The sequence below is a fragment of the Schistocerca piceifrons genome, chromosome 1 (assembly GCF_021461385.2).
Source record: "Schistocerca piceifrons isolate TAMUIC-IGC-003096 chromosome 1, iqSchPice1.1, whole genome shotgun sequence".
Classification (NCBI taxonomy): domain Eukaryota; kingdom Metazoa; phylum Arthropoda; class Insecta; order Orthoptera; family Acrididae; genus Schistocerca; species Schistocerca piceifrons.
In genome coordinates this window covers 174,955,783-174,981,615 of record NC_060138.1, presented here as the reverse complement: position 1 = coordinate 174,981,615, position 25,833 = coordinate 174,955,783, and the positions used below count along the sequence as shown (strand labels likewise).

Sequence of the window (25,833 nt, the reverse complement as noted above, 5' to 3'; positions counted from 1 at the left end):
ACACAAGTAAGGCCTAGTCAGAGTGGTCTTAAAAGACATAACGAGCTTTAGCAAGCCGTTGACTGATGACAAAGCGTGGTCCATTCGGCTATAGAGACGGTCTGAAAACTGATGTAATATTATTAACCCTAGAAACACCAAAAAAATGGCTCTGAGCACTATGGGACTCAACTGCTGTGATCATAAGTCCCCTAGAACTTAGAACTACTTAAACCTAACTATCCTAAGGATAGCACACAACACCCAGCCATCACGAGGCAGAGAAAATCCCTGACGCCGCCGGGAATCGAACCCGGGAACCCAGGCGTGGGAAGCGAGAACGCTACCGCACGACCACGAGATGCGGGCATAGAAACACCAAGCACGGGTAAAAATTGACCATACATTTTTATTTTTTAAAAATGTCATGGCAAATATCCCATGTTTTTGGGTCTTTTTCTATTTGTCTGTTACCTTATAATATACTATTCTGTACGTTTCTATGGTTAAATTTTTATAATTGCAACTACGAAATGGGAATTTTGCACCAAACGGTACATTTTGTCCGGGGTTGGTACTCCACGCGACCATAATTCTTATTATCTTCCCTACAACCACCAAGCACGGGCAAAATTTGCCCGTACGTTGTTCTTCCTTTTATTCAGTTGGCAACCTCGAACAGAGTTTTACAGTGGTTTGTTGAGCATCTAATTGTTGAGTTTCAAGTTCATTGTTGATTTTAGGCTTGCCATTATTACTTTTAGCAGGTTTTCACAGTGGAGCGACGCCTTTATTGTGAAGTAGGTTTTGTAAGATGAGTTATAGAGGCTTGGACGACGCATAACTCTTACTCGACGACGAATTATCAGATTTAAGTGATTGAGTCACACCATACAGAAGCAGAAAAGGATTCCAGTACAGAAGCGGAGGACAATGAAGAAGAAACAAACCATGCAGGTAACGCTCCAAATAAATACGTTAAAAGTTCTGGCAGAGTGTATCTTGCAGAAGCTCCGAGACATAGTAAAAGGGATTTTGGTGACAGTCCGTGAACGTCAAGGAATAACCAATGCTGGGAAAGTAACAAGCATATGTGAATCATTTCAAAAAAAATTTCACTCCTGAATTAGTACGGAAAATACTTGACCATACAAATGAAGAAGCTGAAAGAGAAAACGTATCTCCCGTTAGCGATTCTGAAATATATGCATTGATGGGAATTTTAATTCTAATGGAAGTTTACCAGGACACCAATATTTCTTTATCTGATTGATGGTCTAATTTATTGGGGAGAGCGATTTATAGAGGAGCTATGGTGGTGGTGGTGGTGGTTGGTGTTTAACGTCCCGTCGACAACGAGGTCATTAGAGACGGAGCGCAAGCTCGGGTTAGGGAAGGATTGGGAAGGAAATCGGCCGTGCTCTTTCAAAGGAACCATCCCGGCATTTGCCTGAAACGATTTAGGGAAATGACGGAAAACCTAAATCAGGATGGCCGGAGACGGGATTGAACCGTCGTCCTCCCGAATACGAGTCCAGTGTGCTAACCACTGCGCCACCTCGCTCGGTCAGAGGAGCTATGGGTAAGACAATAGCATATCAGCTGTTTAAAATTCTTCGCTTTGATGATAAAGGCACCAAATCAGAAAGACGTGTACGAGACAAATTTGCGCCGCTGCGTGAAGTATTTGAAGTATTGAATGGAATATTCCCAAGATACTTCAAAAGTGGACTTGACAATACAATTGATGAAATGTTGTGTCTTTTCAGAGGTCGTTGTCCTTTGAAAGTTTTCCTCAAAGACAAACCTGGAAAATATGGAATATAGCCAGAATGCTTTGTAGTGCAACTGAACGATAGCCCCCATCTCGTGGTCGTGCGGTAGCGTTCTCGCTTCCCACGTCCGGGTTCCCGGGTTCGATTCCCGGCGGGGTCAGGGATTTTCTCTGCCTCGTGATGGCTGGGTGTTGTGTGATGTCCTTAGGTTAGTTAGGTTTAAGTAGTTGTAAGTTCTAGGAGACTGATGACCTAAGATATTAAGTCCCATAGTGCTCAGAGCCATTTGAACCATTTTTTTTAACTGAACGATATATAATAAAAATGAAAGTGTATGCTGGAAAAGACAGTAGACCTGCCAGTGAACGAGGTCCTCTTGAGATTGTGAAGAGACTGGTGGAACCAATAAAGAATACAGGCTACAATGTCACAGCTGACCGCTTCTACACTTCTGTGGAGTTGGCGGACATTCTCTATCAAGACTACAAACTTACATTGGTTGGGACACTCAAATCAAACAGAAAACATGTACCGCAGGAACTTAAGACGACAGCAGGCAGAGAGCTGTATTCCTCCAAATTCGCATTCACAGATCCAGCTTCTAAGTAGCCGCCAGTAACAATTGTCTCTTAAATCACAAAGGAAAAACAAAAGAAAAATCTGTTGATGTTGTCTACACAACGGCGTAATGCAGGAGTAGAAGTTGATACACCAAAAAGGAAAATACACATGAACCTGAACTACAATTCCACTAAGGGAGGAGTGGATGCCGTAGATCAAATGGGTAGGACATAACTCTACAAAAAGGGGTACGAGAAGATGGCCACTGTCAATGTTCTACAGCGTACTTGATATAGCTGCAGTTAACTCATACATACCGTTCAAGATAATGCGCCTAAATGGAATGAAGGGAAACCAAATGCCAGAAAACTGTATCTCCATGAATTAGGCCACAATCTTTTGAAACCATACGTAGAAGAGTGAGCCATGGATTTGAAAGGACTCCAGTTGCTTTTTGTTTGCGCGATGGGAGAGATCCTAAGCAAGAAACTAGAGGTAAACAAAATTGCTGCAAATGAAGAGCCAACTAGGAAAGCAAGGTGCTACTTTTGCTTGAAGAATGCAAGTAACCAGGGAGCAGGAGACAACATCACAAAAACCAAGTTAACATGTGGAAGCTGTGGGCGCCATCTGTGTAAGACTCATTCAGAATCAACCATTTTGTGTGCAGGAGGTAAATGTCATCTGTAAGTGAAAATATTCTCTCCATGTGAAAAGTGTTTTCCGAGAGTTTTCAATGTACAATAACATGTATTTTAGCAAGTGTTGGCATTTCTGTTTTTGAAACTTTCTCTCAATGATAAAGCTGTATTATTCAGTTAATAGATCAAAGAGTGCATAGAAACTTTAGACAGCCTTTGTATTCAATTACAAACCTTCTTATCTTGTTTACGCAAACTTTCATTGACCAAGATTTGACCATTCTTGGTTGTTATATTCGCCCTACGAGTGCAAAAAAATTAAGCATTCAATTATGTTGTCACTAATTCCTGTTATACTAATATCTCAATGGAAACAGAATTACATAAAATAAATACATATTACAACAAATTACAAGATTTACAACTTATTGTAACACGGGCAAAATTGGCCCTTGGTTGGTGCTCCGTGTAACCTAAAATACCTTGGTGTTTCTATGGTTACGCTGTCATAGAAGGGCTCTTCTTGAACTTTTTTTTATTGACAAAGCACACCGTGCAAACTAGGGTCGGTTTGAGAACATTTTTCTACACATCATTTGGCGCCGTCAACCCCCCCCCCCCCCCCCCATTTTCCTCGTACACCTCCACCCCTGTCAGTTTTCGTTACTAACTGTGATACGCACTGTACACAAATCCAGCGTTAGCGATAGTCGTCTCTTCAGTAGTAGTAGTAGTCGTCTATATTACGCTACTTAGAAGAAATGACATTGTGACAACAGCGTGTGTCGAAGGGAAGGCTTCTTACCATAGACGAAGATAGAAACCAGAGGTAGTGTGACTCACATACTTCTCCTGGTTGGCTCTTAAACCTTGCTGTCTCTTTCTTTCCACCATGTCTTGCGCCTCGGCCGGCCGAAGTGGCCGCGCGGTTCTGGCGCTGCAGTCTGGAACCGCGAGACCGCTACGGTCGCAGGTTCGAATCCTGCCTCGGGCATGGATGTGTGTAATGTCCTTAGGTTAGTTAGGTTTAACTAGTTCTAAGTTCTAGGGACTAATGACCTCAGCAGTTGAGTCCCTTAGTGCTCGGAGCCATTTGAACCATTTTTTTTTATTTTTTGCGCCTCCTGTTTGTCTGCGCCCACGGCTGGAGCCTATGTCGCCATCCCCTTGGTACGACCCTTGTCGAAGACCAAACGTTAGGGAACAAGCATCTCGCCAGGAAGTTTTAACTGAAGATGTCTTGAGTAATGTTGGTTACGTTTTCCAGATAATTATGGTTCAAAAGTGAAGGTGCACAGCATCTGTTAGCACTTAAATTTACGAAATAAAATTTTGTTGTGTCTTTAATTCAGATATTATACGGAAGTAAAATATTTTTAAAAAATTGGAACATATTGTAAATAGGGGCCGCGGAACTGTGTATCCCGAGCGATCTTAAACCAGTTGTTAGCAGAACAGCTTGTAGGACAGGCGTTTGCGGTCGAGTAGCTAGCAACCTTGAATTAGCTGTACGAGCTGTTTGCGTTGCAACAAGCACGTGGCCAGATAGCTGCCCGCTGCATGCACTGTGAGCTGTACTGGTCACACTCCGTAATGCGGATACAGTGAATAAATAGATTATTACCCGGCAAATATCAGACGTTTGAGCAGTGGATTGTGCGTGCTTGGAGAAAGATATTGTACCACGACTTTACGTTCAACGGGCCTTCGAACTACAGTGCTGATCCAGGGACCGACGAAGTTGGTGGCTGGAATTAGGTGGCGAATTGTTCTCGGAAGAGCCTTCACGCCTAGCAAAACTCCCTTTGTTACAGCTATCTGCCGAACAAACCTCATTTAGTTTCTCAAGTTACTGTGCGTGTTATTGGCAAAATTTTTGATGTGAAACCGCTGCAAGGAGGGGACACAATCCAAACTCCGTGTCCTGTCCAGGATACGTGTTGAGCAACAATCATTGCGGTTGTGACATTTAATGCTTTCCCGACGGATCTGTTGCAAATACGCCTCTCGGGTTTGCCGCCGGATCGTCTTGTGTAACTCGCACAATATTTTCTCGATGCAACTTCTAGACATCATCGGAATTTATAGGTATTGTCCACCATGTGCTAGAGAAGCATGTGCCTAGCAAAAGTATAGGGAAGAGAAAGGATCCACCGTGGTACAACAAACATATTAGGAAGTTGCTGAGAAAGCAGAGAATTTTGCACAGTCGCTTTAAACGTAGTCACAGCCCCGCTGACAAACAGAATTTATGCGAAATGAAAGCAGTTGTCATAAGGACAATGAGAGACTCTTTTAAAGAATTTGAAAGCAATATTTTATCTGCAGGTTCTAAAAATAACCCCCAAAAATTTTGGTCGTACGTAAAATCTATGAACGCTACAAATAATTCAGTACCTCCTCTTGCTGACAGTGCGGGTAATGTAACTGATGATGATAAACAGAAGGCCGAAATTCTAAATCTAGCTTTCAAAAACACGTTTACGATAGAGGACTGCAGCACCATTCCCCCTTTCAGTTATCGAACAAATGAAAGGATGGCTGATATAGTGTTGTTTATCTGGGATTGTAAAACAGCTAAGATCCTTAGACGCCAGAAAGGCATCTGGCCCAGACGGTATCCCCGTAAGATTTTATCTTGACTATGCTATAAATATAGCACCATTATTATCCGCCATCTATCAGAGATCATTGGAACGGCGGAAAGTTCCATGGGACTGGAAGAAGGCCCAGATCATAGCAATCTATAAAAAGGGTAGAAAATCGGATGCACGTAATTACCGGCCAATTTCACTGACTTCGATTTGTTGTAGAATCATGGAACATATTTTGTGTTCAGACATAATGACCTTTCTAGACCCTGAGAAGCTCATCTGCAGAAACCAGCACGGTTTTAGGAAACAGCGGTCATGCGAGACACAGCTGGTCCTCTTTGTGCATGATATACAACAGGCTCTAGATACAGGCTCCCAGGTTGATGCCATATTTCTCGACTTTCGAAAGCGTTCGACTCAGTTCCTCACTGTCGCTTGCTACAAAAAGTGTGCGCTTACGGTCAATCCAATGACATATGCGGTTGGATAGAAAGTTTTCTAAGAGACAGGGAGCAGTATGTCGTCCTGAACGGGGTAACTTCAACAGAAACAAGAGTAACTTCAGGTGTGCCCAAGGGCAGCGTAATAGGTCCTCTGCTTTTTATTATTTACATAAACGATCTGGTTGATGGTATTGACAGCGGCCTTAGACTGTTTGCCGATGATGCTGTAGTCTACAGGAAAGTAGTATCACACTAAAGTTGTGAACAAATCAATGAGGATTTGCAGAAAATAAATGCGGTTTGTAATGACTGGCAGTTATCTCAATATTAGTAAGTGTAACCCACTTCGTGTAAAAAGGAGAAAATCCCCATTAATGTATGAGTACAAAATACCTGATCAGTCTTTGGAAGCGGTAACATCAGTCAAGTATCTGGGTGTGACTATTCGAAATGATCTCAAATGGAATGATCAGATTACACAAGTAACGGGCAAGGCGAACTCTAGATTGCGGTTTATTAGTGGAACCCTGAAGCGATGCAGTCCTTCAACAAAGGAAATAGCTTACAATACGTTAGTTCGTCCAATCTTAGAGTATTGTTCGTCTGCATGGGACCGTTACCAGTTGGGTCTCATTCAAGAGATTGAGAAGGTCCAAAGAAGAGCTGCAAGATTCGTGACTGCTGCATTTAGCCATCGCGAGAGCGTTACAAATCTCATAGAAAGTTTGAAGTGGGACACACTTGCAGATAGAAGACGCGCTAAACAGAAGGGACTGCTCACTAAATTCCAAAATCCGATCTTCGCCTAGAATGTGGGACATATACTATTACCACCGACTTTCAAATAGCGCAATAATCACCATTCAAAGATAAGGGAAATTAGAGCTCGTACTGAAGCGTTCAGACAGTCGTTTTTCCCTCGCGCGATCTGCGAGTGGAACAGAGGGGGGGAATATGACTTTGGCGCGATTTGTGCCCTCCGCCACACACCGCTTGGTGGCCAGCGGAGTATATCTGTAGATGTAGATGGTGGTAGCTGTTGCTGTCACTGCTGCAAGGCGCGACTGATGATAATCGCGCTACTGCGTCGGAATTTATCATTACGGGAGCAGGCAATACGCGTGCGCGGGAAGACGTTCGTAGTTGGAGGAAAGCGGCGCACCTGGTGCCACCTGCTGGGAGCCGCAGAAAGGCCATCCGTGCGTGCGCTATGGACAATAAGTGTGCTCCGGTTAAAGTTTGAACTAAATCTCAGTTACGCGTTGGGTCACTTGATGAATCGGTAGTTCTTGTTTTCCCTGTTTTTAATTTAATGGCAGCCAGTGCTGGATTCCAGGCGGCGCTTAGTTGAAAACCTGCATCCCTGTTGATAAGATTGTCCACCGTGCGGATATGTATGGCCTCCTTAACGACACAGTCCTAGAAAGATGACGCTGGGGATAAAATTTCCGTCTGTTGGTTACGCATACGCAATGCTCCGCTACTGCTGATTTATCAGGTTGTCCCAGGCGTGTATGACGATGGTGTTCGATGCAACGTTCTTGCGCGGTTCGGCGTGTCAGTCCAATATAAGATTTTCCACATTGGCATGGGATTTTATACACGCCACGTTTCCTAAGGCCATGGCCGTCTTTGACCGAGCACAATAAATTCCGAATTTTTCTGGTGGCCGAAAAACACATTTGACGACGTGCTTTTTGAGGATTCTTTCTATTCTCGAAGACATGCCGCCAAAGGAGAGCAAGAACGCTGTTGCAGTGGGTGCCTCCGTATCTTCATTTACGTCCCTGCTCCGAGTTTGCTTGGAACGGAATGCATGGCGTATCTGCCTATCGGAATAGTTATTCTGTTGTAATACCGTTCTCAGGTGTTGTAGCTCACCAGGTAGACTATCGGCATCTGAGGCTACATGTGCTCTATGCACCAAAGAGCATAGGACGCTACCGCGTTGCGCAGGACGATGGAAACTTGTGGCCTGCAAATATAGCTCTGTATGAGTTGATTGTGCGATAGACGCTGTGTCCCAGCGTACCATCAGCTCGTCTTCTAAGATGTCCAGGAATGGTAAGATGCCATCCTTTTCCACTTCCGTAGTGAACTGTATATTGGGATGGAGCGAGTTCAGATGTCGGCGAAACACAGGTAATGTCTCTACTCCGTGGGGCCACACCCGGATGGATGTCGCCCGGATGAGCAGGTTAGCGCGCCACGAATAGGCTCTGAGCACTATGGAACTTAACATCTGTGGTCATCAGTCCCCTAGAACTTAGAACTACTTAAACCTAACTAACCTAAAGACATTACACACATCCATGCCCGAGGCAGGATTCGAACCTGCGACCGTAGCGGTCGCGCGGTACCAGACTGAAGCGTCTAGAACCGCATGGCCACACCGACCGACTACGGATATACAGAGGCCGACCGGAGTGGCCGAGCGGTTCTAGGCGCTACAGTCTTGAACCGCGCTATCGCTACGGTCGCAGATTCGAATCCTGCCTCGGGCATGGATGTGTGTGATGTCCTTAGGTTAGTTAGGTTTAACTAGTTCTAAGTTCTAGGGGACTGATTACCACAGCAGTTAAGTCCCATAGTGCTCAGAGCCATTTGAAACATGAAGAAGACTCTCAGCTGAACATGAGATTTGCGCTGGACGCATACAGATGGGATACACAGATTCTCTCCCAGGTGGTGCATTGCGACGGAGGTGGAGGGAGGGGGGGGGGGGGGGGAGAGGGATGCCTTCGTCAGGAAGGGTATTCATCTCCAACTGTTACTAACATTGCATCAACCATATAACAATTGCCGACCCCGTGGAGGACGGGAAAAGGCAGGGAGAATGAAGAAGGAGAAGGTCTTGGTAGAGGATTCTAAGCGGTTAACAACGTTGTAATCAGCGTCTTTGCTGAATATGAACGTATGCATCCGGTAACACAAAGTTCACTCCGTCGAACAATATTAGTGCTGAGTAGCCCTTGCGCGAAGGCGCTAACAACGGAAGTAATGTACGAATTTTCCATCTGCAGGAAACGTGTCAGGACCATGAAACAGTCCCTACAGCATGCGAAACGTTAGCGAAAGCATTCCGAGCAGATTGATCGCTGCAGAACAATTCAATAGTTAGACAAAATTCATTTTTTCTAGCAGGTGTGATAGCTTCTTTTAATTGGTGACAGCTTCTGACGCGATAAGTGAATGCTATTCGAAGTTGGCCTTATTGTCATGGGAGCATGGGAGCGGCGTCATTCATGTCCAAGCACTGGTCAACAAACCATATCAGAAAATAAACTAAGAGGGCGTGCTGAAAAGTAATGCCTCCGAATTTTTTATAGGAAACTTTTTAAGCTTTTAAATAAAGCAAACTTTGTTAAAATTCTCACAGCGGGAGACTATTTTGTTGATAACGCCACTGTAGAATCTTTGAGTTTCTTGATAGGGCCACAACCACACCTCTGCTTCTACCGCTTCATCACTGTCAAAGATGTTCTTTGAACTTTGGAAACAGATGACAGTTGAATGGGGCCAAATCGAGGCTGTATGGAGGAGCATCGATCAGAAGTCGCAGCGCTCGAGTGTGGTATGGGATTGTCAAGTTGAAAGAAATGAATTTCAATAGGAGGCACGTCTTCTTCGATTAGAAACTCGATTACAGCAAGCTATTTCTCACTCACCGAGCCGGCCGAAGTGGCCGTGCGGTTCTAGGCACTGCAGTCTGGAACCGCGAGACCGCTACGGTCGCAGGTTCGAATCCTGCCTCGGGCATGATTGTGTGATGTCCTTAGGTTAGTTAGGTTTAACTAGTTCTAAGTTGTAGGGGACTAATGACCTTAGCAGTTGGGTCCCATAGTGCTCAGAGCCATTTGAACCATCACCAATATAGTTACATTACACACTGCCATATTAGACACTGCAATTCGGGGCGCTCTAGCGGTAAAGGGCAGCAAATATAGAGACATGAAGGATAACGATGTAGAATCTTAGCGTTTCTTTATTCAAAAAGTTGTAAGGGTTTTCACATAAAAGATTCGGAGCATTACTTTTCAGCACATCCTCGCACAAGACCAATTTCATTAACCAACAATAATAATAATAATAAGCTAAAAGTGATCTATATAAAGATCCAAAATGAAACAGTTAGTGGCTGACTGGTACGTAAGTGTATAATGCATAAAGAGTACCATCCTGTAACTTCTGTTGGGAGCTGGGAAGACAGAGAAAAATTTAGTAACTTTTTGACAGTTTTAAAGTCATTATGCAGAGAGAGAGAGAACGTTCCACGTGAACTCTGTACTGTCACACTAACTACGTGCAAAATGAACTCCTTCTTGCAGACACCTACAGAAGTTTTTAACAACTTCACAAATGTGACGCGTCTCTACAGAAAAAAATGTGTATGCTAAAGAACAGTATCCCATGTGGAGGCACACAAGGAAAACTATACCTCGACTTAGTAACTAGACGGAAATTTAGTCATATCCAGGTACTTGGCTTCACCAACCATAGATTTTTCCCGCACTTCCAGCTATTCCACTCCCCTTGAGTTTTCTCTGAAGGATGAAGCTACTGTAATAGCGGACTGTGTCACTATATTTCTGAAGAATCTGCCGCAGCGCTGTAAATGGAAAAATGACACGAAGCTAACAGTCACCAGTAGATGAGGTCGTTTGATATTCTGCGCGATATCAATGGAGATACTATCGAAGACAGTGCTGCCAAAGCAGCGTTACTAAACACAGCCTTCCGAAGTGCCTTCACAAAAGAAGACGAAGTAAATATTCCAGAATTCGAATTGAGAACAGCCGCCAATATGAGTAACGTAGAAGTAAATATCCTCGGAGTAGTGACGCAACTTAAATCACTTAATAAAAGCAAGTCTTCTGGTGCAGGCTGTGTACCGGTTAGATTCCTCTCAGAGTATGCTTTAACACCTCCATACTTAACAATCGTATACAACCGTTCGATCGACGAAAGATCCGTACCCAAAGACTGGAAAGTTGCACAGGTCACACCAATATTCAAGAAAGGTGGTAGGAGTAGTCCATTAAATTACAGGCCCATATCATTAACGTCGATGTGCAGCAGGATTTTGGAACATATATTCTGTTCGAACATTATGAACTACCTAGAAGAAAACGCTCTATTGACACACAGTCAACATGGGTATAGAAAACATCGATCTTGTGAAACACAACTAGCTCTTTATTCGCATGAAGTATTGAGTACTATTGACAAGGGATTTCAGATCGATTCTGTATTTCTGGATTTCCGGAAGGCTTTTGACACTGTACCACACAAGCGGCTTGTAGTGAAACTGCGTGCTTATGGAATATCGTCTCAGTTATGTGATTGGATTTGTTATTTCCTGACAGAGAGGTCACAGTTCGTAGTAACTGACGGAAAGTCATCGAGTAAAACAGAAGTGATTTCTGGCGTTCCCCAAGCTGTGTTCTTAATTAGTTTTCAAAAACCGAACAAGAGAGCGATACAAAAATAGGACATGGGATGCTAGTTAGGACCGAATCCGAGCCAAAGGCTTAGCAGTCTCGTTGGCTATCATCTACGCTATGAGAACAACTGACATATTTTATCTGGCGGGCCGCCTGAATTTGCGCGCAACGCCAACTGCCTGCCTGGCTAACTTCAATGCTAATAAACTCGGAGACGGCGCAAAGTATCGATTTTTCTCTTAACAATTATTTCTCAGCAAAACCTACTCCGCGACACCCTTGCAAGCATATCAGACCGTTTCTGATCACCATGTATATCAAGATGAAGAGAGAACGAGTATGGGCAAAAGAATGGCGTGCACTTGCTGCATTTGTTGCTATAGGTACACTTTTCTTCATAAGTAAGAGAGACTGTTCGATGAATTTTGCACAGCATACAAACCATACTTACAGGTGTCTGAAACTCTAGAATCTATTTAATTTATGAAAAAATGAATGAGCTGTTATGTTTTAAACTTTATGTTCGGAAAAAATCAAATTTTGTAGTTAATTATCTCAATTTTTACCACAGTTTTTAATAGATTTGGAAAATTCTAGAGTTTCATACACCTGTAAGTATGGTTTGTATGCTGTGCAAAATTCATCAAAGAATCTCTCTTACTTGTGAAGAAAAATGTACCTAGAGCAACAAATGCAGCCAACAGTAAGTGGAAAAAATGATGAAATTTCATATCTAAAAAAAATTATTTTGTTATGTTTTTGCACTTCCACTGCTATGAGTGAGTGTGAATCCTTCCTGGTTATGCTGACAAAGTTTTATGAATTTATTTGTAAAAGTATAGACAGTAGAAAATAAAATGTCCTGTGGTGCCTCTCCTGCTCCAAGTCGGCCCGTATGACATCCTACCCCCAAGCCGCGCGGGATTAGCCGAGCGGTCTGGGCGCTGCAGTCAGGGGCTGTGCAGCAGGTCCCGGCGGAGATTCGAGTCCTCCCTCGGGCATGGATGTGTGTGTGTGTGTGTGTTTGTCCTTAGGATAATTTAGGATAAGTAGTGTGTAAGCTTAGGGACTGATGACCTTAGCAGTCACGTCCAATAAGATTTCACACACATTTTTTTAACTGTCTTAAAAAAACTGAAAATCATTTACGTACCAGTAAATGATTAACGAGTTGCCATATTTTTCACTACTACTTGCCAGGACTAAGCAGCAGCCACCACCTGACGATATCGAGCAATTGCCTCGAACAAATATTGTGACATTTACTGTACAAAACGTGATCTGGCGGCAGACCCGAGGGTGTTATATTGAAATAACTAACAGGTGGAAACAAGGGCAGAAACATACGTGAAGATAATAACCATAGATTGATAACATTGTATATGCACCTTTGTAAGATCTTCGGAAGAAAGAATTTGTCAGTCTTCCATGCTTGTGCTCAGCAGCGAGAGTTTGCCCTTTCTCAAACGTTGCTACGCCGATGCTGATTGATGGCCACTTATTTTTTAATCTTAACATTTCGTTGTAATTACCCAATGCACACCAACAGGGCTTCCTGACTGTTTCTGTAACGTAGCGCTCTAAGAACACAGTAGCCGCGTGGTTTGAGGCGCCATGTCATCGACTGTGCGGCCCCTGCCCCCGGATGTTCGAGTCTTCCCTCGGGCATGTGTGTGTGTGTGTGTGTGTGTGTGTGTGTGTGTGTGTGTGTGTGTGTTGTTCTTAGCATACGTTAGTCTTAGTTAGTTTAAATTAGTTAGTCTAGGACCGATGACCTCAGCAGTTTGGTCCCTTAGGAATTCACACACATTTGAACATTTTTTGGACACAGTAATTCCAGTCAATGTTAACAGCGGAGTAGATCCTTCCTTAATTAGATGAGATACGTAATAACTTGGGTGCCGTTGAAGATAACCCTGGATTCCGACGCTTGTTTTATGAATTTTTTGTTTTGATACGCAAATGAGGATCACATCCCCGTTTTCTCTTTGTTATTTTCCTACGTTTTCAATTTGCTTTATCATCTTCATCGAGCTAGGTGGCGCAGTGGTTAGCAGATTGCACTCGCATTCGGGAGGACGGCGGTTCAAAACTGCGTCCGGCCATTCTGACTGAGGTTTTCCGTGATTTCCCTAAATCACTTCAGGCAAATGCTGGGATGGTTCCTTTGAAAGGGGACAGCCGGCTTCCTTCTCCATTCTTCCCTAGACCGATGGGACCGATGACCTCGCTGTTTGGTCTCCTCTCCCCAACCAACCATCATCTTAAAAAAAAAAAAAAAAAAAAAAAAATCATCCACAAAACTTCACATATTATGGGGTACCGTACATCATTTGCTTATAATTATTAGGCAGGGATATTTCTCTCTCTCTCTCTCTCTCTCTCTCTCTCTCTCTCTCTCTCTCTCTCACACACACACACACACACACACACACACACACACACACACACACACATATAAACAATTATTACTACAGTGAAATAGAGAACTTAATTTTGACCTTACAGTTGCAGGAGATTTGTTTTGCGTGATATAAAAATTCTGGTGCTTAAATAGAAGCTGTGAACTAATAAGAATACCATTAAGGTTTTATGAAACAGTGAACACAAACTGCTTTTGTCTTGTATTGATGATTGCTGTAAATGTGTGTTCCACAATCCATGGTGGAATAGTGCTGTCGACAGAAGATATCAAGTTATTCCATGTTTCTAGAATCTTTTTACGCCGTTCCCCACAAATGACTTTTGCTAAAATTGCGAACCTATGGCGTATTGACTCCGTTGTGTGAATGGCTTCGTGATGTCCCTCCGGAAAGGCCACAGTTCCTATTTATTGACAGGAAGTCGTGTAGTAAAACGGAACTCAAGAAAGTATTATAGGTCTTCCACTTCTTTTATTACACATAAACGATTTAGGAAACAATTTGATCAGCTCTTAGAGTGTTTGCTGATGATGGTGTCGTTTACATCTACATCTATACTCCGCAAACTACCGTGAGGCGCATGGCAGAGGGTACGTCCCATTGTACCAGTTATAAAGGTTTCTTCCTGTTCGATTCACGTATGGAGCGCGGGAAGAACGATTGTTTGAATGAATGCCTCTGTGCGTGCAGTAATGATTCTAATCTTATCTTCACAATCCCTAAGTGAGCGATACTTAGGAGATTGTAGTATATTTCTAGAGTATTCATCTAAAGGCGGTTCCTGAAACTTTAACAGACTTTCTCGGGATAGTTTGTCTGTCGTCAAGAGTCTCCCAGATCAGCTCTTTCAGTATCTCTGTGACACTCTCCCATGGATTAAAAAAACCTGTGAGCATTTGTGCTGCCCTTCTCAGTTTACTTTCAGTATCCCTCTTAGGTATATACGGTACGGGTCCCACACACATGAGCAATATTCTAGAATTTCTAAGCAATCTCCTTTGTAGAGTGATTGCACTTCTCCAGTATTCTACCAATAAACAGAAGCCTACCATCTGCTTTACCCACGACTGGACATGTGTGATCATTCCATTTCATATCCCTGCAAAGTGTTACACCCAGCTATTTGTATGAGTTGGCCGATTCCAGCTGTGACTCATTGATGTTAGTTATAGGATACTACGTTTTTTAGTTTTGTGAAATGCAAAATCTTACAGTTTTGAACTTTTAAAGCAAGTTTCCAAGCTCTATACCACTGACTGAATATTTATGCAGCTTCTTTCAGATAGTACTTGATTGTAAATAACTGCATCATCTGCAAAAAGCTTGACTTTACTATTAATATTGTCTGCAAGGTCATTATTACACAACATGAACAGCAAGGGTTCCAATACACTTCCCTGAGGCACACCTAAAGTTACTTCTATATCTGACAATCTCTCTCCATCCAAGATAACATGCTGCGTCCTCCCTACCAAAAACTCCTCAATCCAGTCACAAAAATCATTTGATAGCCCCCTATGATTGTTCATTCTACAATAAGCGTAGATGTGGTACCGAGTCAAATGCTTTTCGAACATCAAGAAACATTGCATCTATTCGGTTGCCTTGAGCCGAAGCTTTCAGTATGTCATGCGCGAAAAGTGCAAGTAGGGTTCCACATGATGGATATTTTCTGAATCCATGCTGGTTGCCATAATTATGTTTGAGCTTAGAATATGTACTAAGATTCTACAACAAAAAGATGTCAGGGATATTGGACAGTAGTTTTGTGGATCACTTCTACTACTTTTTTGTAGACTGGTGTGACCTGTGCCATTTTCCTCGGACTGGGCACAGTTTTGTGTTCGAGGGATCTATGATAGATTATAGTTTGAAGGGGGATTAACTCAGCCGCAAATTCAGTATAGAAAAAAAAATGGCTCTGAGCACTATGGGACTTAACATCTATGGTCATCAGTCCCCTCAGTATAGAATGCGACGGCGACTTCCATCGGGCCATGAAGCGTACTTAACACTGTTACTAATACGTATCCCATTCTTCTTTGCAGTGGTATGGCGCAAGTATCTTGTGTTTTCCTTTGTAAAGGAACATTTGGAAATGGAATTAAGCATTTCGGCAAATGCTTTACTACCCTCAATTTCAGTTCCTGTCTCATTAGTGACTGGACACTAACTTTGCTTCCACTAACAACTTTAACATATGACCAGAATTTCTTTGTGTTCTGTGAAAGATCACTTGACAATATTCTGCTATGCCATTCACTGACGTAATCATCCATTGCCCTCTTGACATCCAAAAGTGTTCATTCAGTATCTCTCTATCTGTAGCCCTACTCTTTGTTTTCCAACTATTATGCAGCTGTCTCTGTGTTTATTTAGCAGTTTCTTTGCAGCGACAGTATACCATGGAGGTTACCTCCCATTAGGAACTTTCTATTGATTACATACACTATATGATCAAAAGTATCCGGACACTTGGCTGAAAATGACTTAAAAGTTCATGGCGCCCTTCATCGGTAATGCTGCAATTCAATATGGTGTTGGCTCACCCTTAGCCCTGATGACTGCTTCCACTCTCGCTGGCATACGTTCAATCAGGTGCTGAAAGGTTTTTTGGGGAATGGCAGCCCATTCTTCATGGAGTGCTGCACCGAGGCGAGATATCGATGTTGGTCGATGAGGTCTGGCACGAATGCAGCATTCAAAACATCCCAAAGGTGTTCTATAGGATCAGGTCAGGACTTTGTGCAGGCCAGTCCATTACAGGGATGTTATTGTCGTGTAACCACTCCGCCACATGCCGTGCATTATGAACAGGTGCTCAATCGTGTTGAAAGATGCAATCAGCATCCCCTAATTGCTCTTCAACAGTGTGAAGCAAGAAGGTGCTTAAAACATCAATGCAAGCCTGTGCTGTGATAGTGCCACGCAAAATAACAAGGCGTGCAAGCCTTCATGAAAAACACGCCCACACCATACCACCAACACCAACACCAACACCACTGTTGGCCCTACACACGCTGGCAGATGACGTTCACCGGGCATTCGCCATACCCACACCATGCCATCGGATTGCCATGTTGTGTACCATGATTCAGCACTCCAAATAACGTTTTTCACTGTTCAATCGTCCATTGATTACGTTACTTACACCAAGCAAGGCATCATTTGGCATTTATCGGTGTGATGTGTGGCTTATGAGCAGCCGCTCGAACATGAAATCAAAGTTTTCTCATCTCCCGTCTAACTGTCATAGTACTTGACGGTGGATCCTGATACAGTTTGGAATTCCTGTATGATGGTCTGAATAGGTGTCTGCCTATTACACATTAGGTGCCTCTTCAACTGTCGGCGGTCTCTGTCAGTCAACAGACGAGGTCGGCCTGTACGCTTTTGTGCTGTACGTGCCCCTTCACGTTTCCACATCACTATCAAATCTGAAATAGTGAACCTAGAGATGTTTAGGAGTGTGGAAATCTCTATGGGACTTAACTTCTGAGGTCATTAGTCCCCTACAACTTAGAACTACTTAAACCTAACTAACCTAAGGACATCACACACATCCTTGCTCGAGGCAGGATTCAAACCTGCGTCCATAGCGGTCGCGCGGTTCCAGACTGTAGTGCCTAGAATTGCTCAGCCACTTCGGCCGGCTCAAGTGACACCCAATCACCTCACCACATTCGTAGCCCGTGAGTCCCGTGGAGCGCCCCATTCTGCTCTCTCACAATGTCTAATGACTACTGAGGTCGCTGATATGGGGTACCTGGCAGTAGATGGCAGCACAATGCACCTAATATGAAAAACGTATATTTTTGGGGGTTTATGGATACTTTTATACTTGTTTTAGTTGTCTTTCGTACTTTGGTTATCATTGTTGCCACAACCGCTTCTGTGGCCTTAATTAGAGTGAAAAGCTTAAAAGATGTTGCAGTTTGTGAACAACATATAAATCTGAAAAAAAGAGAGAGGGAGAGAGAGAGAGAGAGAGAGAGAGAGAGAGAGAACTGTACGAACCAAAAATGTGAAACCACACACTCTTAAGTTAGAAATGAATAAACAATGGAATGAAATACATTTTATTTTACAAATTAGAAGGTAATGTTTGTTAAGTACATGCCAAGTTCATGTTGCAGGCTACAATTGTTGGTCAGTGTGACCACCATCTGCATCCAAGATAGCCTGGAATCACACTAGATGTTCCATTTCACAACTGTTCACTGCACTTTAAGAATGGTGGGCCATGGAATATTCAGCTGTCCTGACCCTACTCATGTATTGCTTGAAGATGTCACATTGTGTCCAGCATTCTCATCCACGGGACCAGTAACTTCAACAGTTTGTGGCAAAAATAGCTGTTAGCCTGCTCCAGAAGCAACTCCCAAATCTCCAGTTAATTTGAACACTCTTCATTTGTTTTATTTGTCAGTACTAATGAAGAGCAGCAGCGCTATGCTACATATTTTGATAAAACTGGTTTACAAGTAAAGTCCTGTTCACTTTGTTCAGACTTATGTTGACTGTCTACAACTGTAATGCACACGAAAGCTTGTTTCAACCCTATGTTGCCATACCTGTACTGGCACCTAACAGCATGTCATGTTACTGACACCACTAACAATACAAATCTACAGCACAGCCTCAACAACATCCCTATAAAGTTGGTTACCCACATGATAAATAGCTTTCCTCCAACACTGTCTCATGTAGTGAAAGCGTAACTATAAACATCCTGCAAATATAGAAGACTTTTGAAAAAGAGTCTACAAGAGTCTGTATGTCTGGCAAGTTACATTGTCCTTGAAGTTCTTTTTTGAGGCAAGAAGACGACTTGGTGAGGTGTCATGTACTAAAAGAATGTAATTATGTATTGAATTATATTGTGGTATTGTGAAAAATAAATAATTTAAATTGTAAAAAATTGTTTTATGGGAAAGTAAATGTGGGAACTGCTAAGTGATGTATTATTGTTTTGTTATAGGCATGTCCAAAGCCAAAACCTGGATATCTGAATGTGCACTTGGTGGCACACACACATGATGATGTTGGTTGGCTGAAAACAGTGGACCAGTATTACTATGGAAGTGAGTGAAATTTTGAAATGCGTTGAACATCTGACTATATATATGATTCAATTTTCACCCTTTGCTCCAGCCCCCTACCCTACTTTCTATTCCCCATCTCATTTTTAAGGGAAAAGTAAGGAAAAAATAGAGTATTTCTCATTTTACATAAACTATGGTTGTTTTTTATATACTCATAGTTGTCACCTTGTAATAAGAGTCAGTTTGTCAATAATGTACCAAGCCATGAATTTTAAAACAGAAGTTCAGCTCACAGATTTTATGAAAAATATGGCTTTGACACGGTATTGTAATTTAAAGATATTTATCAGTATTCAATATCAAATTAAAGGCTTCACCCGTAATTTCTGGGAAATCACTCAATTTCCCAGAGTATCTTCTCTTGGATCACAGTTAGACAATGTCCACCACAGTCTGCTAGGCTGTTCCACAGTTACATTGATATGCAATGATTGTTCATGAGATTATGATTCACAAATGAAATGTCTTAAGAACTTGCTTTGTGTCATTTTTCAGTTAATCTGTACTAGTAGTCTTGAAATTTTCCTGTTTACATTTTATATACTTTTGTCATTTCAGTACTAATGGTACTGATGAAAAAGTGTGTGTTCTTGATTATATGAAAAACTGAGTACTCTGCATATACAGCATATTTTTTCATAAAGTATGTTGTTGTTCACAATTTTTTTTCAGGCAAAATGCTTGTTTTTCCGATCAGCAGAGCGTTTTATTTCAGTATTTTCTATCCAGTCATTTTATTTTGTGTGTTTATGATTTAAACTAATAAATATTAATGGTGTTGGCATTCTTGTTTCTTCTTTTAATTCTTGAATGAGTGCTCTTCTATTTCCATTTTTCTTCCATAGCATAATGTGTTTACAAATCTAACATCATACAGAATATGAATTGCACTGTAGTAGAGTTAGCAGATGTGTGTGGCAACTTTGTTGCACTTGTCATGTACTACAATTTGCTACTGCAAGAGAATTCACAGAACAGGGCCTTTAACTTAATAAAAAATGGAAACTCAAACTATGCAGGAGTTTTGCTGCCTCTGCTAGGTACACATCGAGGATGATGCCATTAGGAAGAGAATGTGCTCTGATAATTTCATTTTGAATTTTGGTAACAGGGGCTGTCAGTCATATGGAGACAAGCCTCCAGTAGCTATAGCAGCAAGTAATTTGCAGTAGACACTCAAAGAGTTTTAGGAAGCAGAAGTCAGAGAGGAAAATTGAGGAGGAGAGGATTCTGCAGTGCGGTAGCAGTCACGGCTGAGACTTTAGGTGAGGAGTACCAGGTCATGATCATTTTTAAAACAATTGTTGTGCTCAGTAAGGATTTTACTAAAGAGGATCATGGTTGGGAATAGTCTTGATAGGGACTAGGCTTATGGTAGGACAGTGACTTGGATAGGATTGCTACTCACGCAGACCACTAATGTTAATTTTGTACAGGTGCTTCAACATTATGGTCAACCTTACATTAACAGTGCTGTGCAGCTTGTGTTGGACTTAAGAGGGTGCTGATGAGTACTGACAAGGCACACACTTTGATGGTACCAGTTGAATGTATCCTTAGCTCCAGCTAGACAGGCCTGCACCGAAACTGGATTGAGAAGGAATGGTTGGTGAAGACTGTAAGTGATTGTAGTGTCGGTGGACCTGGGCTCTCTTTAGGCCAAATTCTGGTGATAATGTGTAGAAGAGCTAGACCTTTTTTTAAGATGAAATTGAGTAGAAGGTGTCTCTCCTGAGGAATGTTCCTTTCATGCTGGTAGAGATTTCAGTAAAGGGGAATGCAGATCAGAAGATACAACAATATTATTTCAGCAAAATATTAATGGAATTAATGGAAAAATCAGTGAATTGCTAATAAATCTCGACACTGACATTTCTAGTATCTCAGAGCATTATTTACTGGGTGAGGAAATACAAAGGCTTTCTTTGGAGGGAAACATCTTATGATTTCTATACAGAGAGTTTGTTACAGAAGAGAAGAGGAGCCATTTATGTCAAATGTGCTGATCCATTCAAAAGAACAAAACATTGCATGGACAAAATATTTGAAGTGAGTCCAGGAGTGTTTAAATTTTCTTGGAAAAAAACTTTTCCTTAGAGGCCTCTCAGGTCCCTAGTTTAGGCTGGGTTGTCCTCTCCAGACTGTGCTAGGCTGGATTCTTTAGAAGAACATGATACTGATTTTCTGTGGGGACTGCAACATAAACTTTCTGACTAATTCTCCAGAAAAATGAATGTTAATGGATTTATTTGAATCTTACAACCTGATACTGATAGTATACTTCCTAGCTGGAGTTCATGAGAACAGCAACATGACCATATTATTACCTATTTGATGGGCACAATGTGAGAAAAATTAGTAACAGTCAGATCATGATGCACAGATAGTAATACAGGAAAGAATCAAGGCAGACTCATATCTCAAAGTAGTAAACAAAAGATTGTAATGCGGACACTTAGTCAGTCTTGTGGGGTTAAGTTGGCAAGAAGTCTGCACTGCAAAAGACCTGAATGACGAATATAATACATTTATTCAGATCCTTATCACTTGCTTTAATAGTAGTTCCTCTTTAAAAAAAAATGCAGTCACATATGCAGTGCTAATAAGCAACCTCTTTGGATAACTAATGGCATTAAAATAATAGGAAGAAATAAAAGCTTTATCATAATATGAAGAACATTCAGAGCTCAGTAACAGAATTTTAGTACAAATAATACTGAAAAGTGCTGAGTAATGTCATCAGTCAGGCTAAAACAATATATTATGCCAAGAGAAATAGGAAGCTCACGGGCCGGTATTAAAACTATATGGTCATTTATGAATATAGGTGCTCATTGTATTACACCTTCTTTGTGTGAGAATGAAATTATTAGTGATCCACCATAGTTGTGCAAAATATTTAACAATTGCTTCATGTCAATAATTGGTGAGTAAAATGAAACTTTTATTTGTACAAGTAAATATGTAGAACTTTGAAAGCTGGTATTTTGACGCACCTAAATCACATACAGCTACAGGAAACAAAGACAAAACTGAATTAGTCATTGCACCATTAAAGAGTAGAAACTCCCAAGGGTTTACCCCCAGGGGTCACAGATCTTTTTTCTGAGTATATGCTTGGCTACCATGGCACCCCGGCCCTTGCAGTGCTACTTACCTTTCCATGCTGCAAGTCTATCCTTCTACTATTCTTCTTTTTCCCCCTCTACCTTTCCATTGGGTTCTTGATGCCAGTCATGCTTCAATTTGATTTATTGTTTTGGACACTCGTTTTTCTCTCTTCCAGCACTTTCCACAGCTTTTCATCCTTTACTATATAGTCACCTTTGTTGGGTTTAACCTACAATTCCTCTTCTAAGTTTTACAGTGGTGTGGATCATGCATTAAAGGTTGCAGACTGTGGTCTACATTCCATCTTTTGTTCCTTCGTATTTTTGCAACCTTGCTTTCTAGCAAAAGTAATACACCAAAACCCAACACGGTAGCCATCCTTTTGTGGGAGGGGGCAGGGGCACTGGCATATGGCTCTTACTTGGCCATTGATCCTTGCCTGGTTCTCTCCCCTCCATACATGGGAGAGTTCATGATGACCTGTGTGACAGTGATTATTTTCTGGTTGTCCTCTCCCTTCCTCTGCATCACTTACTTGGGTGTCCATCCAGATGGGCTCTCAACAATGCTGACTGAGATGCCTTTACCTCTGTCATTACCCTTAGCATAATACCACATGGAGGTATCAATGTAGCTGTCCAGAGCACAACCACAGTTATTTTATTGGCAGTGGACTTAGCAATTACCTATTCCTCGGGATCCTCCTGTCGGAAGACAGTCCTCGGTGGACTTCAGAAATCACCATGACTGTTAGACTGGAGATGGGTTCTCCAATGCTATAAGTGACATCTATCGACAGAGAACCTCATTGCCCTTAAACAGCTCCATGCCTGCACCTGGTACCTAACAAAATGACAGAAACAAGAATGCTGGGAACAGTATGCGCTGGACCTCGCACTCTTCCTTTGCATGTTAGGGCAAAGGTTCAACACCTCTGTGGATACCAGTCCCCCACTGGTGTACTTGGTGTATAACAGAATGGTGTTTTCTACACTGAATTGTGGTTTATTAGTCTCACAACGTACATAATCTAAATCATTTGATTCAGGTACAGGAGACACGCCAAAATTTTGGTAAAGTTTTACCATATACATACAACACCTGATTTTAACAAATGGTACCATAACAATAATACAATATAAAAATACACATACAATAAAAAACTAACAATTAATTACAACAACTGATTTTAACAAATGGTATCATAATAATAATAATACAATTTTGTTACACATACAATAAAAGACTAACAATTAATTACCCCTTGCTCAAATTATCATTTCATCCTCTATGAATTCTTCTACTGAATAGTAGCATTTATCCCACAGAATCTGCTGTAGCCTTATTTTTAGACTCTCTGGCTTCATATTAAATATATTTTTGTCCATTAGCTTGTTATATATTGTCATCCCCATATACTGTGGAGTTCGTGCATATAATTTCAAATGGTGTGTGGGTAACATAAAATTATTTTTATTTCTTGTGTTGTATGTGTGGTTAAAATGATTTTCCTCAAATAATTTTTGTCTGCTGTGTACAAAGATTATAATTTCATAATTGTATATGGAGGGAACTGTTAGGATTTGCAGGTTCCGAAATAATGGGCGACAAGATTCTGTTTGTTGTGCAGTACACATGTATCTTATAATTTTCTTTTGCTGTTTCAGTATTCGAGATACACTATTTGAATTTCCCCAAAAAATGATACCATACCTAATGACAGATTCAAAATAACTATGATATGCTATTTTCCGTGTACTCATGTCAGTAGAGTTTGCTAGTATTTGCATTGCAAATGCGAAGCTGCTTAGTTTATTTAATAGTAACTCAATATGTGTACTTCAGTTTAAGTTGTTGTCCACATTTAGTCCTAGGAATTTGACTGTGGTAACTTCTTCCATAGGATGATTGTGATGATGTATTTTAAGATCCACACATTTCAAATGTTTGGTTTTGAAATGTACCATATTGGTTTTTGTAATGTTCAGTTTCAAGCCATTTAACTGGAACAGTTTTCTAGAGTGCCCATTGTGCTCACAATGGAGCTCTGAATTTTTTCTGCATCATCTTCAATTAAAACGGAAGTGTCATCCGCAAACAGAACTGATGAGGAATTTATATTTATGGGCAAGTCTTTTACATAGAATAGGAACAGGATTGGCCCCAAAACGGAGCCTTGAGGCACACCTTGTGATACTGTGCGCCATTTAGAATAATAATTCACTGCATTTGATTTGACACTTACCCTTTGCTTTCTGTTGTGCAAGTATGATGTGAGCCATTTCAGAGCTTTGTCCTTAATCCCATATTTGTTTAATTTCTAGATAAGCAAGTCATGGTTCACAGAGTCAAATGCAGTTGAAGAGCTCGCAGAAGATACCTGCGACTTTACTCCTCTGATCCAATGATTTGCATATCTTCTCAATAAAGCTATTTACTGCATCCAGTGTGTTTTTTCCTTGTTGGAATCCAAATTGGTTACTTACAATATCATTTTTTACGATAAAATTTTTGATCTGATTTGCAGCTACTTTCTCTAACACTTTTGACAGGATTGGGAGAATAGAAATAGGGAGATAGTTTCCCATATCTTCCCTCGACCCTTTCTTGAACAGATGATGATGTTACCGATAAATTTTTCAGTGTTTTGCTTGAGCCTCTTTGAGAATTATCAGCCTGCATTTCATGTTCTCAAACAGTGGATGGAGTAAACTGACTTACCTTTAACTACACATCACCTAGAACCATCTTCACTGAATGTGAATTCTGCAGTGCTCTAGCCCATTGCCCTGATGCACCACTAAGAGCCAGACCACATCCACAGCCAAATGCTGAAACACCTATCAGTCCATCACTAATGCCACATCCTAGACACTTTTGACTGTATCTGAAGTGAGAGTGAGTTGCCATCGCGTGTTTGCCCCGATACCGAAAATGGGCAAACACCACACTGAGGTAAACATCTATCATCCATTATCTTACTAATGTTCACTGCAAGTTGCTCAAATGTATGGTGAGCCAGCAGCTATGTTGATATCTTGAGACCTGGGGTCTTTTGGCTCTGTCCCAAAGCAGTTTTTTCCAAGACTATTCTACTGCAGACAGTTTGGTCTGTCTAGAGTCTGCCATGCAGGGAGCTTTTGCCCGGTGTCAACATCTTATCACTGTCTTCTATGACACTACATGGTGTCATCACATACTCACCACATGGCGTCATCACATTAGTGGAGTCTCCAGGCCCCACACCATGTTTTTGTCTGTAACGTCTTGTCACAGTATCCTCTTTGGGTCAAATTAGTGATTCCTACAGTATCTGCCATATACAAGAGAATAGAGTCCTGAAAGGCTCTTTATTGAGTGTTCTTTTTCTAGTGGCTACCAACGAAACATTTGCAGATATGGGATATACAGTGTTATAGCTATGGGATGTACAGTGTTATCTTCTCTGTATGCTGACAATTTTGCATTAACTATTGTTTTTCCACTGTGGGTGTTGCTGAACACATGTTGCAGGGTGTCATACAAAGGTGCAATCCTAGGCTCTCACCATGGCTTCCGATTTTCAGCTGCCAAGATGTGCATCATACACTTTCACCGCATTCACGCTGTCCGTCCACTATCAGAACTCTACCTCAGTAACCAGTTGCCCAATGTGGTGGAGTGTTATCACTTTTTGGGACTGGTCTTCAATGTTTAGTTGACAAACCTTCCCCATTTTTGTCAGTTTAAGCAAACTTGTTGGCCACACCTTTATATT

General features: G+C 41.5%; 1 protein-coding gene across 2 annotated transcripts in view; it reads left to right on the top strand.

The window, feature by feature from the left end:
- The window catches only part of LOC124794626 (lysosomal alpha-mannosidase-like), a 154,015-nt gene that overhangs the window by 23,621 nt on the left and 104,561 nt on the right, over positions 1-25,833 (top strand). For both annotated transcript variants that reach the window (XM_047258133.1, XM_047258125.1), the window contains exon 2: positions 18,842-18,944. In XM_047258133.1, the coding sequence (XP_047114089.1) occupies positions 18,842-18,944 (103 nt within the window). The remainder of the gene's footprint in view (positions 1-18,841; positions 18,945-25,833) is intronic.